At 42.4% G+C, this 14,912-nt stretch overlaps 1 protein-coding gene across 1 annotated transcript in view; it reads left to right on the top strand.

Annotated features, from left to right (window-relative positions):
* Positions 1-429: 429 nt before the first annotated feature.
* Positions 430-14,912, top strand: part of znf710a (zinc finger protein 710a) — a gene marked incomplete at its 5' end in the record, with an annotated part of 61,119 nt that continues 46,636 nt past the window's right edge. The window contains one exon of the mRNA XM_083654794.1: positions 430-1,031. Coding sequence (XP_083510920.1) covers positions 430-1,031 — 602 coding nt within the window. The remainder of the gene's footprint in view (positions 1,032-14,912) is intronic.

Raw genomic sequence — 14,912 nt, 5'->3', positions numbered from 1 at the left:
CTTTTATTTTTGATCATTCAGTCTTTTTTCTGAGAGGCACCCGTTTTGCTACGTGCCTCTCTGGGTCTCTTCATCCTCCAGTCCAGACTGTCCCTGGCCTGGATAACGTTAGCCACATTCAGACAGCCTGGACCGGCTGACAGTCGGTCTGGGAGCCGGGGAGATTCCTGGAATCTCCCCGGCTCTGGTCTCCGGCTCTGGTCTCCGGCTCTGGTCTCCGGCTCTGGTCTCCGGCTCTGGTCTCCGGCGTGAATAGAATAGCGATGTGATTCCCCCCCCCCCCCCCCCCCCCGAAATGCTGTCACAAACAAATACATTATTCCACACACCCACAGTCCTTTGCATCTACATTAAACTCAGATCTCATTTGTTTGTAACTGGCTTTAACTTTTAAATGCCTTGGCTTCTGTCTGCTGCTCTGGTGTGCGAATGAGCTGCCCAGCTCCGCCTCCCCACACTGCTCTCTACAGCCCCGCCTCCGCACACTGCCTCCCACTGCACTGCTCTCTACAGCCCCGCCTCCCCATACTGCCTCCCACTGCACTGCTCTCTACAGCCCCGCCTCCACTGCACTGCTCTCTACAGCCCCGCCTCCCCACACTGCCTCCCACTGCAGTGCTCTCTACAGCCCCGCCTCCTCATACTGCCTCCCACTGCACTGCTCTCTACAGCCCCGCCTCCACTGCACTGCTCTCTACAGCCCCGCCTCCCCACACTGCCTCCCACTGCAGTGCTCTCTACAGCCCCGCCTCCACTGCACTGCTCTCTACAGCCCTGCCTCCCCACACTGCCTCCCACTGCAGTGCTCTCTACAGCCCCGCCTCCACTGCAGTGCTCCCGCCTCCACTGCAGTGCTCTCTACAGCCCCGCCTCCACTGCACTGCTCTCTACAGCCCCGCCTCCACTGCACTGCTCTCTACAGCCCCGCCTCCCCACACTGCCTTCCACTACACTGCTCTCTACAGAGCAAAAGGGAACACACTCACCCCCCGATTGGTCAAATTGCACAGGATTCGTCGATCAGACGAATGGTTCTATTGGTTATTTGTTTTCACATTATCAAAATTTTGCTATTGTCACATTATTTTCAGATATTCGTGTCCACAGAATGTAATCTGCATTTCAGAGTTCATGCGCATTTCATAAAATGCTATGAGACTGTGTGTTGGCACAAACCACTTACAGAAAGGCATTTACTTTATTTTATTTCCCCCCATCTCACAGCTCATCTGTCTACGGCTTTAAAACACTCAAAATGCTCTGTGCAGAATGGAGTGAAATGAAATGGCCATGCTCCTGGTGCTCCTGGCAAAAATCTTAAATTAAAGACAGCAAGGCCACTTAAAGAATGGACCATTCTCTATTCAAATAATATAAAATAAATACAAATGTACATGTAAAAAGCTCCTTTCCACTTCCTGTCAAAAAGCACAATGAGCATAAATAACGAATGTAGGCCTATAATGGGATCGAGCGATTGAAACGTTAATCAGCCGATAAACGATGACCTAGTTAGAACATCTATCGGCCGATTATGATTGGTGCATTGCATCATCTCGCCAAAGGCACAAACAATGCCACGACAACCAGCATTGTAGCTACCCAGCACCGAGATGCTCAATACGTCCTGGATTAGGACTTTAGCGGGTGAAAAGTTATTTTGGTTCTTCAAATGAATGAACAATTCAATCATGATTAGCTGAGTGAGCAGAAATAAAGACGCACCGGAATTATGGATTAAACAAAGGCAAATGTCAGATCTGTTCCATCATGCCGGCACACAGTTTTATTCACTGGAGTGTGACAACACAGAATATCCTGGGGAGCAAAATACTGTACTTTTTTTCCTTTGCATTTAGACCAAGATGTGGCTGCAAAAAAGCAGTCAGTGGCTGGAGTCTGACCTCTCAGAGGTTTTGAAAAACAAGGCACAGACAGACGTTTGCCTGTTACAGATGATGAGGATGCTCAAAGTCCTGGAACAGAGTTGAGGGGTTACAGAGAGGAGAAGCAAGCTCATTAGTGTGCAGTAGAACAACATGGCAATATAGTACAGTACCATCGAGAGGACAAAATGATGAGCACTGACTGTTTGGCCCTGAGTTCAGGTCGGGAGCAAATTTTCTATTTCAACTCAACATACATACAAGCAATAAATAAATTGGAAATATATACAGTATATCTGATCAAATAATACTTGAAAAGAAGTCTACATAATAGTAGGCTACTTACTGCCTGTTACAGTGCCTTTTCAACCATTCAAAGCTTCTCCAAGAGATGCAGTAGCTAATATCACCTATATAAATCTAAGCCAATATGCTGTGGCCAGAGATACATAAAACCAAACAAGCTGTGCAAGTATGTGTGTGAGCATGTGGACGTGTGGATTTCAAGTTGGTTATAATATGCAGTCTTTGGATTCATCGGATTACTATTATGTCAACTGAAAAACCTAAATATTTATGATCAAATAACCTATTGGTGATAACACTTTTTAATCAAATGTATTGCAGTACATAATTTGAGTTGACCTGTTTCTTCTTCAGCCGGTCTAATGGTAACTCACAGCCTACTTCTTATATTCCATGTTGTTTCCTTTATGTGACAAACACAAACTCTCATGGAAATATCGTTGAAGTTGCGTGATAAGCACAATTAGCGCACATTCAAACTGGATACCTTGTTGCAATGTATTCCCTCTACTTAATGCAGTAACTGATGTTGAGTGTTTGATGTGTGAAGTAGCTCAGTGAAGCTAGTGAGAGTGGGAGGTATACGCGAGCTAGACGTGCGGAAAACTCAAATAATGTAATACTGCAAGTGGTTTTCTTTCATCTGTTTTGAAAACCACACATCTGGAATCACCTACCAGTTTTCTCACAAGTCGATACGTCAGAAATGTAACTGACCAACCCCACTGTAAACGATAGATCGCCATTGTTTATTATCAAACTGAAATCATGTCATCGCCGTTGGGGGATCTGCACAACAGACACGGGCCAGAAATAGCCAAACACTGAGGAGTTTAAAAATGAGTCATCAGAGGAAATGCTACTTGACAAAGACAGAGAAATTATGTCAAAGCCATGACTCGGTGCACGCTGAGATGTAGCCTGGCCCGTCTACGTTCTGACCATCTGTCGTACACTATGGTCGTACATGGGCCTGTGTGTTCTTCACACCTCCTGTGTGTATCACCTCCGGTGTTATGAGATCGCTCGATGATGCATCCTCTCAACACATTTATTTTGACAACGCAGGACTCAAACCGGCAAGGATGACTTGTGACGACTGTCAGGAGGAGCCTGAAGAGCTCATTTCACAGGGTTTATTTTTTATAATTTGAGCTCCCCCATCCTCACGCTCCCTCAGCCCTACAGGTACAATAATGCTGCTGCATGGCATAATTATACATCCATACATGAACACCTATACGACAGCATGCAAATCTAAATCTGCACAGCCATTGTATTCTGAATCAGCCTGCAAATCTGCTTCCTCTCCAATTACACTCATATGATATGATCTTCCCCAGTCTTTGTCCTGTCTCAAGGTGAAGAAACATTCATGTACAAAACATACAGTCATTCACAGAACAATATTCTGTGTATGGAGGATGGAAGAAGGCAACCGGGTTAGTTATTTCTATAGAGATATATGCAATGGCCTTTTCCCCCACAGTAACAACGTTATTCAACACAAATCGCACAACACATACCAACTAGAAGGCCACTCGGAGAGCACAGAGCTCCGCCAAGGTTCGTGCTGCTACTGTTGCTAGTTTGTGAGCCGGATCTGCTCCAAAATGCAATGGGTTCTTCCTCCTTGGCCCATGCTAGTGTTTCCTCTAGGTTTGCTGCTTGTGAGGAAGGGGGGCTCGTACCAAATTAATTACAATATCACAGAGCTTTTGGACCTTAACAAAATAATGGAGCTGTCAGCTTCAGTCAGATAGACTATCTGTTGCATGCACACGCCTGTAGTTTTACTCCTCATACCATCCTGCCAATATTCACATGTCTCACACTTGCTCACTCAGAATTTCCTTGCTGTCATTTCCCGGAGCATTCAAGATTCAAGATTAATTTAATAGCAAATAGCCATAGTGAGTAAACATGTTACAAATGAGGAATTTGTCTTTGTGCATTATGCAGCATTATGCAGCATTATGCAGCATTATGCAGCGCAGCGATCACAGCAAATGCAAACACAAATAGCAATATCGGCTGGTCTCATCCAGAGCCATGTAGATAGAAGAGTCCCGACATCTCCATTCACTCCAATGGAGCAGTTTTTTACTCTCAAGAGTTCCAGGAAGTAAGGTCCTGGATTAAGCAGCACTGTCGAGTTGCAGCAAAATGGACAGTTTGTGTTGTACTCTGAAAGGGTTTTTCATCCCTTGAATCAAATTGTACATTATCAGCTTTATTTTAGCATGCAAAAGTAGCGCGAGACCCATTCCTGGCTGTTCATTGGCTAATGAGTCTCGCATTTTGGTCCTCCGCTGACGCCACTCTCTCTCTAGAGGACACTAGTCTCATCTATCCAATAGCACAGCGGCATTGTAAGCCTATCATCCTGCTGCTGTCTTTTTTTACCTCCGCCAATGGAGTTGGCCGATAGGTCATGGTTTCGCCCATTTGTATGTTTGTTTGTCGGGACTTGGCAAAAAGTTATGAACGGATTTTGCACGAGACTTTGTAGAAAAGTATGTCATGGGCCAACTTAGAACTGATTAACTTTCCACGCCCACTGGACAAAAGGGGGCATGGAAAATTAATGGCCAATATCAAAAAGGCACCTAACTTCCAAGCGCATTCACACACAAAACTGTGTACCCACTTTAGTCCATTCAAATTCGGTATTTGGACACGTCTGGTGACTGACTTAATAGTAGGGCGGGCCATGCCTTTGCTAGAGTATAGGATTTGTAAATTTGCGTGGCCCCTGGATAGCAAATGTACTCAAGTAACCGTTATCTTCACTTCCCCCGTCTCTCCTCAGCTCCCTCAGCTAAGCCCCGCCCTTCATGAAGCATCTAGAGACCCTTAGCTGTAATGAAACGGGCGCACATAAATTAGGCAAATAACATAAATAATAAACATATTCTGATTCTTTCAGGTGGGGTGGGGGGGTCCCAATGGAATGGCTGGCATGCTACACCCTTCCAGGAAGCTTCGTGAACATTGGGCCAGTCGTTTTTCCATAATCCTGCTGACAAACAGACAAATGGCAGCGAAAACATAACCTTGGTGGAGCTCATTAAATCTCCAGTCACTAACAAGGATTGTAGCAGCAGCCATCTTGTTGTCATTCATGAGTGGCAGTTCAGAGTGCTACCACTCCTCAAGGTGGGGACTGGTTAAGGTGAAGGTTGTTTATGTTCACTTCAGCACATTTCAATGCATAATGCATAAAGAAAACATTCACTCCAAAAACAGAAAAACAGAGCTCTTGGCTCAAGCCAGATGGAAGCAACTCGGTCGTGGTGGACTACAGTAGCATAGTTGGAGTGACGAAGCATTGGAAGAGATTTTCTAAGAATAAAGCAGAATTTTATAAATCTGCAGGGAAATAACAAGACACATATCTGATTTACTGATGCAATGCGGACTGCTGTCCATAGTGAATCAGTCTATTATGCTTTCTCTGAAAATAAGTTCTCTGCGAGGATATGAACTAACTCTGCAACATACATTATTTCTAATCTAATATCAAACCAGGAAGGGGTAAGCTGCATTAACTTTTTTGAAAAAGGGCTATGTTCCTGGTTCCTAGCCTGATATCAGACTGAATTGTAAACTTGTTACAGTCCATTTCCATCCAGAAGCAGCCAAAAGTCAACCCCCGTGGAGTGGGCAGATCTGAGGGTCTGGACGCAGGCAGCTATGTTCCTGCTGCTTGTCCAGTTCTGTCATGTTGCATATGATATAACACAGTAGCTATGTGAAGCCAAGGTGAGTATGAGTAAAGTACTGGCAAGGCTTTGATGCTACCACATCTAACGTTGAAGTGACAGTCATGCTGACAAACAATGGCTAACTGTACATTAAAGGACACGCACGGAAACAGCTGCATGACCCGGCCGATAGGGGCTTTTATTTTGCCTCAGAGTGGGTTTGATAGCTGTTACAGGTTGTTTTCAAAGTCTATGCACTACTAGCACTGCTCTTTTCTGTCTTGCCAGAAAAGAAAGAGCAGGTGTCAAAACATCTTAGTTCCAGATCAGTGTGTAGCGCTGCTGCTTTCCAACATAGATAAGTATCTACATGAAACAGGCAGAAAAGCTCTCTAACCCATTTCACACACTCAAGTCCAGATCATCCATCACATGGAAGTTAATAGTGATCCACAACATTTATAGCGATGTTTGAAAGAAGCCTTCTAAAAAAAAGTACATGGAACTGTCATTCTACAACTTCACAAACACCTTTTGCAACCTGCTTTACAGATACGGGCTGCGGTGAGTAAGAACGTGGGCTATGAAACACGATTCCTCATTATCAGATGACACTGACCTCAGGGTAACCTGCAGTTTCAACTAGGCTCAAAGAAAACTCAAGAAATCCTAGAAGGTTTTTTTCATGCAGGTCGGAGTAGACCTATTTGTTCTTCTGCCATGTCATCTGGAACAAGCTGATTTAGCACTATCAAAGTCTGGTGGTTTTGCAGGGGCTGAAGACAATGGGTTAATAACTGGTAGCTTCTATTCCCTATGAGCAGGTTTACCTACCCCTTTTACCTCAGTGGGGGGTGGTGCAGGGTGCTAAGTTAGTCAGGGTTAGGGGTTCAATTCCCACCGGGGCCACTCATTAAAAGATCGATCATGGGACTGTAAGATGCATACAGTATAAAGGTGTCCACCAAATCATGTTATCCACTCAATGCAACATGTTAAGTCATATTTCATTTTGTTGCTTATGTTTAGGCTATCATACAGTCGAAAGGCTGCTCGACGGCTATTTAATGACTAAAACAAAACCAGCTACAATTTTAACTTTTATCTTAATTTCATGGCAGTTTTTCAAACATGACAAAGGCCCACACTCCGCTTTTAGAACACTGATGATGAAAAAATGCCGACAGTAAAAAGAGGAATTTGACTGAGGATCTATACATGACAAAGAGTGAATATGATATCTTTTGAAGTCATAGAAAGCCTTATCAAAGCGGAGAATTAGGCTTGCAGCACAATATGACAAGTAGCACAGCGCAGGCCTATTGAGTATCATCGACCTGAGGGGTCTTAGTGATGGAGTTTCAGTCAGAGTCACTAACTATACGACCAGTATAGGACCAGAGATTTGGACAGATTTCCCTTTAGTCACTGGTTGTTCATTTGGATACAGCACATATCCACTTACATGGCTATATTCAGATCAAACACAATGCTTTCTGTCTGAGCAGACTTTAAGCACACTCATCTAGCCAAAGTCAAGGGGAGAGGAAACATCCTGGCACAGGTAAAGCAATTGCCTGTTACAAATTTAAAAGGCCCAAAAATGTCAATCAGGTTTTTTCCCTAAGCTCCTACATCGGCACGTCTTCCTGTTTTCAGCAAGTTACATTATCTATCATAAATATTGAACATTTTAAAAGTTGAAATGTAGTGTAAAATAACATCAGAGAACATTTTAATCTGAACTGAAGTGCTGAAAATATTATTGAACTGTTTTGAATGCCAACAGCCCATATGAATAGGGGTGGGACAAAATATCGATACTCACGGTATCGCGATATTTCCACTTGCGATACGTTATCGATACACTGCCACCAAGTATCGATATGTTTATTAAAAAAAATAAAAAATAATAATAATTAATAAACAGGCTAAAATATTATGCTGTGTGTGGTAGTTCAAACATAGTTTCAAGTTGACGTTTATTTATGTTTGTAGTTGAAACAAAAACATAAATACTGTAGGCTACATGAATGGAAATGTTTGATCATTAATATCTACTTTTAGAAATTATATAGGTAGGTAGGTTATATAGGTTTTCTTGTTTTAATAATAATAATAAAAAGACTTAATGTGTAACTTTTCCTCCGTGGTATCGAAAATGGTATGAGTGAGTGAGTGGACTCTGAGAGAGTTCATGTCAATTCTGCTAATAAATACATAATACCTGCTTCTTGCCTTTTAGGGGTATTTTTTTCTCTTCAGTTACACAGGTATCGTGATGTATCGTCTTCCAATATATCGATTATCGCAGTATCGCTGTATCGTGATAATGGCTGGGTTTCCCAAAAGCTTCTTTGCGCTAAGAAGCTAATTCAACCCTTCTTAAGGCCCCCTTAAGAAGCAAACGCGTTTCCCAATTGCTTCTTTACGAAGGCATGCGTTTCCCAAAAGCTTCTTAGCGCTAAGAAGCTTCTTTGACCCTTCTTAAGGCTCCCGTAAGAAGCCAACGAAGCCAACGCGTTTCCCGATTGCTTCTTAGCCTAAAATTATCTTCCAATTATCCTCCGTTAAGAAGGCTGCGTTTCCCAAAAGCTTCTTAGCGCTAAGATGATCTTTCGTTAAGAAGGTTTTGTAAGAAGGGTCTGGAGCCTTCTTAACACCTTCTTAATGACAAAACACTGGCAGATCCAGCCGCATCAGGCAAAAGGAGATACTTGTGTCCACTGTTCCTCTTGTGTTTTTCCCTTTTTCCTTTCTTTCATGCACCCTTTAGTGTTTAAAATTGGGGAACACTTGAAAATCTCCCCTGTATGTATGGTTACTTGTGTTTTAAATGTTTTACCGTAGGCTATATTTCTCTAATCAGAATGGATTCCTTTTATAATGTTGTGGATTTATATAGCACCTTTCACAGAACCCAAGGTCGCTTAAATTCTGTAGTGTTTCTCTGTTTTGTTGTATGCTGTGTATATAAAGCAATTTAAACTGCAGTCCATGTCTGAAATAAATAATGTTTAATAAAGTTTAACATGACCATGATTAGGTGTTAACAGTGTTTCTCAACCACTGAGTCGTGGCCCACTGCTGGGCTCAGAGTGCCATCAAGTGAGCCGCTCCAGTTAAGATGCTTCTTAAGAGCCTTCTATTTTTTTTATTTTTCTCGACTGTTAAGAAGGCGTTTGGGAAACACTTCTTTGGAGCCTTCTTAACTCCTTAAGAAGCTTCTTAACTCCTTAAGAAGCTTCTTAACTCTTAAGAAGCTTCTTTGTTGGGAAACTCAGCCAATATCGTTATCGAGGGCCAAGTATCGTGACGATATCGTATCGTGAGCTACTCAGCGATTCCCACCCCTACATATGAACAATGATAAAATTTTAATTAATTCATTCTTTCTTGACCATATTATGTAAAAAAAAAATATATATAGTTTTAGTTTTAGTTGTGTGAAATCAGCAAAACATAGCAATTATATTGTTTCTCCTACAGTATTTTCAGAAAAATTCAATTACCATGTAACATGCAATGTAAGAAGGGATTTCCTAAGACATGTGGGCTATTTATTTCATGAGGAGGGTCATAACGCAGGGATCCACCCTGGAGAAAACTACCAGGGCATCCCACCATCTGATATGTGAAAGTCAGACTCAAATGAACATGTACAGTATCAAATTGCTTTGGTGAAAGGCTCTTTGCTAACAACAATGCCAGATAACAACGTTTTGGCAAGTCCACAAACACCCAGATAATAAAATTGAATTAAAGTTTGGCAAGTCCACAAACACCCAGATCAAAGTTCATTAAAGTCGTGTTTGCCTCAAACAAATAAAAGCAGTAACCCTGCAACTAGCAACTAAAGAAATCCCCATAATCATCATCCACATACTTTTGATCAATTTCAACCAATTAGTTTTAAGCTTAACTACCGGTAGTCTTATACTCTAACTCTAAGCACATGAAATCAAATGTTGAACTTCCATTCAGGGTTCAATGTGAATGGGTTAAATAATATACTGTATGTATGTAAGATGTAGTTAGCTATCTAAACAGTCCATACGTTCTGCCGAATTCTGGCTACATCACTTTTTGTCCTCAGCAGACTTATTGCTCATGCTTACATTATTGATTTGAGTTAGAATTCTAAGTTACATTTCCAGTTAAATAATGTGTTTCCACTGAGAGGGCTGTGGCAGTGGTTAAGCAAATGATATGTATGTATATGTGAGGCCGGCTTTCATTGTCTAAGTAGGTGTCTCCCTAAATCATTTCCATCTTGTGCATGCATGCAGTCAGAAAAGCCTGGAGCTAATCCTAATGATTCAACAGATTTCTGCAGAATAAGCAGTTGTGACAGCTAAAATAGTATTATATTATATTATATTAGATAGATTATAAAATAGGATTATTATTTACCCTCGTATCCCATAGTCACACTGCTGACTGAGGCCCATATCACAGCTCAGGAGGACCACCACACCAGATTTGTCACATTTCTGTACTTACCGTAAATTCCGGACTATAAGGCGAACCGGTGTATAAGCCGCACCTGCAAAGTTGACTATTTTTTACATATATAAGCCGCACCGGACTATAAGCCGCGGGTGTTTTAATGTTTTTTTTTTTTTTTTTTTTTTATTGTGTTTTAATGTTTATTACCATATGTAAGGGTTCATGCACAGAGGGGATTGTCGGGAAAGAGATGGCTGTTTGAGGAAGCTCCCATTTATTAACATTTCAACAAAACAACATAACACAACACCACCTGTGTTGTTTTTTACAGTGCACACAGTGTCCGCGGTGTGGTGAAAAGAGGGCAAGAGAGGAAATTAAAACAGAAGTGGATTTATAGTTAGAAAGAGTGCTAAAAAAGAGAGATTTTTTTTTTTTTTTTTGAAAAAATCCATAGATAAGCCGCACCGTTATATAAGCCGCAGGGGCCAAAAAAGCCCAAAAAACGGGAAAAAAGGTGCGGCTTATAGTCCGGAATTTACGGTACTCGCTTTAAGTGCCCGCTGTCCACTCCACGTGAAGTATTCTACTTCCCATAGGATCTGTTACAGGACAGAGACGGACATCCTTAAACGACTTGTAGACTCATTCCTCTAAATGTCCACTAGTATATGAAGATACCAAAGTCTTTAGAAAAGAGAAGTGTTAGGGCAGAACCCGTGGGAGTTAAGACCCCCTCTGGTCTGGAACAAATTATGTATTTATATAGTACACAACTCCCATCACTTATATAGCCTCAGACTGATGACATCACTGATGACATCATCACTGATGACATCATCACTGAACATGCTCAACAGGGCAATTCATCTGCCCTCATTTAAAAATCTGGCTCCGTCACGTCACCGCAGGGGTGCTCTTGTCTTTACCCTTCCTGAAAGTTTCAGCCCGTTCCCTGCTCGGCAGGGAAACAGTGGATGGATGCTTCCAGAAGAGGGCGGTAATGCAACATTGAGGATACCAACTGCCATAAAACACCAAAAAGAAGAAGTAGGTAGAATCGGGGAGGAAACAGACGGAGACGATGGCTTCCACCCCTGGGCTGTGTGGGTGACCTGACGGAGCCGGATTTTTTAGTGATATCATCCGTGATGATGTCATCAGTGATGTCATAGCGCAGGCAAGGCCGCGACGTGAAGTGGTCAACAGTGATGTCATAAGAGCAAGTGAGCCCAGTCCACACAGCGGGCGAGCTGCAGGGCGGGCGAGGAAGCAAGTGAGCCCACACAGCGGGCGAGGAAGCAAGTGAGCCCACACAGCGGTCGAGCTGCGAGGCCGCGCAGCGGGCAAGCCTATGAATCGAGCGTGCGTAGCGCGTGAGATGCCTAGTTGTATTAAAACCACATTAACAGCTGCTATATGTTATGATTTGAAAATAATAAAAATCTAATTATATGAATTAAAGACCATTTCCTTTCATAGCCAGTATGTGGGCAGGATACTTCATTTGAGACACAAGAGGCAAACAAAATGTTCAAGGCGCTATATGTGTGCATTTTGGAGAAAGATTGAGTCAACGCAGTTCTCATTTTCCCAAGTCATCAAATACTGATGCTTTGGGTTGACGACCTGGCAATGAGAACCATGTTGACTCAATCTTTCTGCAAAATCACATAGTACCTTTAAAACTCAAACTCATTACTTGCGTCTCATGTTGGATGGATTGCCTTTTTCTTATTTTTTGTATTCACTTTTTCTTCAAATACATTGGTGTCTGTGTGCATAAACGTGGGTTCTTCTTCTTCTGTGGTGTTTTATGGCAGTTGGCATCCTTTAATTATGTTGCATTACCACCTCCTTCTGGATTTATCCATCCACTGTTTCCCTATTCTGTCCCTCTACTCTCAGCAAAGTGCTTCAATGCCTTCTTCTTCTTCTTCTGTGGTGTTGTATGGCAGTTGGCATCCTTTATGTTGCATTTCCGCCTCCTTCTGGATTCATCCATCCACTGTTTCCCTACCTCTTCTCCTTCTCATAAACGTGGGTTGAGCAAACCTCTGCATGGCTTAGATGTGAGAACATCTTCACACAATCACAGAGGGGATGGCTTCAAAGCTTTGCTGGAGACCTACAGTGCACCTAATTACTCACGATATTAGCTATTCCAATATGTAATTGTAATGCATGCACATGAGAAATGAAATGAGTATTCTAGATTTGGTTTTGCACATGGTTTATACAGCATATATGATGTATAAGAAGCCAATGCCATGGCACACTCAAGGCCATTTGCATTCACGATGTGTTACATCCCGACAAAACTCACACCTGCAGCTTCACATTCAGTATGCACAAGTTGTTCTGGGGACGGGGGTGTTGAGAGAGAACGTGTGCGATTTCTGCTCAAGCACATTGCAATGCTGCTTTTATATCAACTATTTAAAGCATGTCACATAGTATATAGCCCCTCTCTCTCCCCACCTGTCCTGTCTATCTACTGTCCTATCCAATAAAGGCAAAAATCCCCCCAAAAAATTATCTAAAAAAAAAAGCATGTCACAGTATTGTTTAAGGTATTTGAAATCACTTAATCATAAACCTAAATATAACGTTATATATAGTATATGCTCTGATTGTAGAGCAAAGAAATGGACATCCAATTTCCATTTGACCCTGAGGGTAAGGCCTTTCTCAAGATGGCTACAGCCTACGACAGGAGGTTAACTTTCAACAATGTTGATGAGTGGGATATGTGGAGTGGACAAGAGATATAAAAAGCATCAAGAAACCATGAAATAGGCGATGTATTTTCTAAACATTCTGGTTTGTTCTATATTTAGGCTATGTATGCGTGGATCATCCTTTCTCTTTGTGATGAAAAGACAATCTCCCACATCGCTTGATTTTGAGACTGCAATAGCTCTATGCTTTATGGTTAATTTTCTGCAGGTCAAAAGCCTGACTAGTAAAAAGGTGAAATTGCGATTAAATTGACTAAATAAGATCCACTTTTTAATAATGATCTAGTTGATCCTTATAGCTAATTCTATATTGAGTAATAAATACGCAAAATCAAAGACTCGTGGGCGTGGCCACCCCTTGCAGCATGGATTAGTGGATGCATATCCCATAATTGATAGCATCAGATTGAGCAGAGGATTAAACGCTCTCTCTCTCTCTCTCTCACACACACACACACACACACACACACACACACACACACACACACGCACACACACACACACACACACTCACACACACGCACACACACACGCACACTCACTCACACACACATACACACGCGCGCGCGCGCACAGCCCCCTATATCAAAGAGCCGTTCTTGAAGCTTTTCATAGGCAAACAGGTGCGAGATGAAATGGGAAGGGTAAAAACAAAAGCTCAGTGTCTGTTACTTGGCTTGTCACCACAGCAGTCAAGTCAACGCCTGAAACCAAAGAGCAGGCAGTGTGCTGCTTAAAAGAAATTAGTGTTGAAAGACAAATGTGAAGTAACGCAACCACAAATAAATCACGTCCATTATCTGGTCAAACACCAACCAATTGAAGCAGTAAAGGTGATTTCCAACTGTTATCCACCACACTCGTGTCAACTTAAATTCAAGCAAAGAGCCTGAAAACATGAAGCAAGCAAAACCAAATATTAAACCAAATATTAAACTACAGAGCTATGTGAGGTTTACTAACATAATAGCTGATAAATGACCAAATCACTATCATTTCAAATTGTACTGTATAAATGATGTTTTCCTACAGAACAGCCTGCATAGCTGTGAGAGATGAGGCATAAGCAGAGATAAAAGCTGAGCCTAAGCTAAGATGACAGCTCGACTCACAATGATGAATGTACTGCTGATGAAAGTAGCACTGCACAAGCCATTTGAACAACAATACCAACAAGGCAACTATTTGTGGTCCTAGTGGGAATTGAGCCAGTAATTCTGGCAGCATTAGTCCCATGTCCTGTCCTTTTCAGAGGTTTCTGGGGACCAACCAAACTCAGATCCAGTCAGGGAATTTAGGACCAGCCATCAACTAGTTTTTTTCTCCAAAATTTCCCTACACCCTGCTGAGGAAACCGTGACCCCCTCAACTAGACTCATTCAAATTCACTACTCAGAGAAGCAGCAGAGTACACAGACAGAACATACTTGTGCGTTACTCACATATACACACATACACCCTCTGGGCATTGTTTAACATGTTTTGTGTAATGTTATCCAGTTTCACTAGTTTTTGGCCTTCCTTGTGTTGTAACTATCTCCTCCATGTTGAACCAACTCCTACTCCTTGAGTCAACAGCTTCCCGTCCCGCTCCTGCTGGTTCATCAGCCTATAGCCCTCATGTGTGTATTCAAAGCAACGCTCTGACACAGCCATCATAAATATTGCATTGAGCTGGTGGGCTTAACCCTGAGGCCCATAGCTTCTCCTCCTGTGAACATCAGGGCGTAAATCAACAACAAAGTCGCAGCCGGGGACAGCTCTGCACCTGTACAGCTGCCTCCTGCTGGTCGAGACATCATGCAGGGGAACACAATCCCCAC

Source organism: Poromitra crassiceps, assembly GCF_964638095.1.
Source record: "Poromitra crassiceps genome assembly, chromosome: 18".
NCBI classification, from domain to species: Eukaryota; Metazoa; Chordata; class Actinopteri; order Beryciformes; family Melamphaidae; genus Poromitra; species Poromitra crassiceps.
The sequence above is the reverse complement of the archived record's forward strand: the minus strand, read 5'-3'. Positions and strand labels throughout refer to the sequence as shown.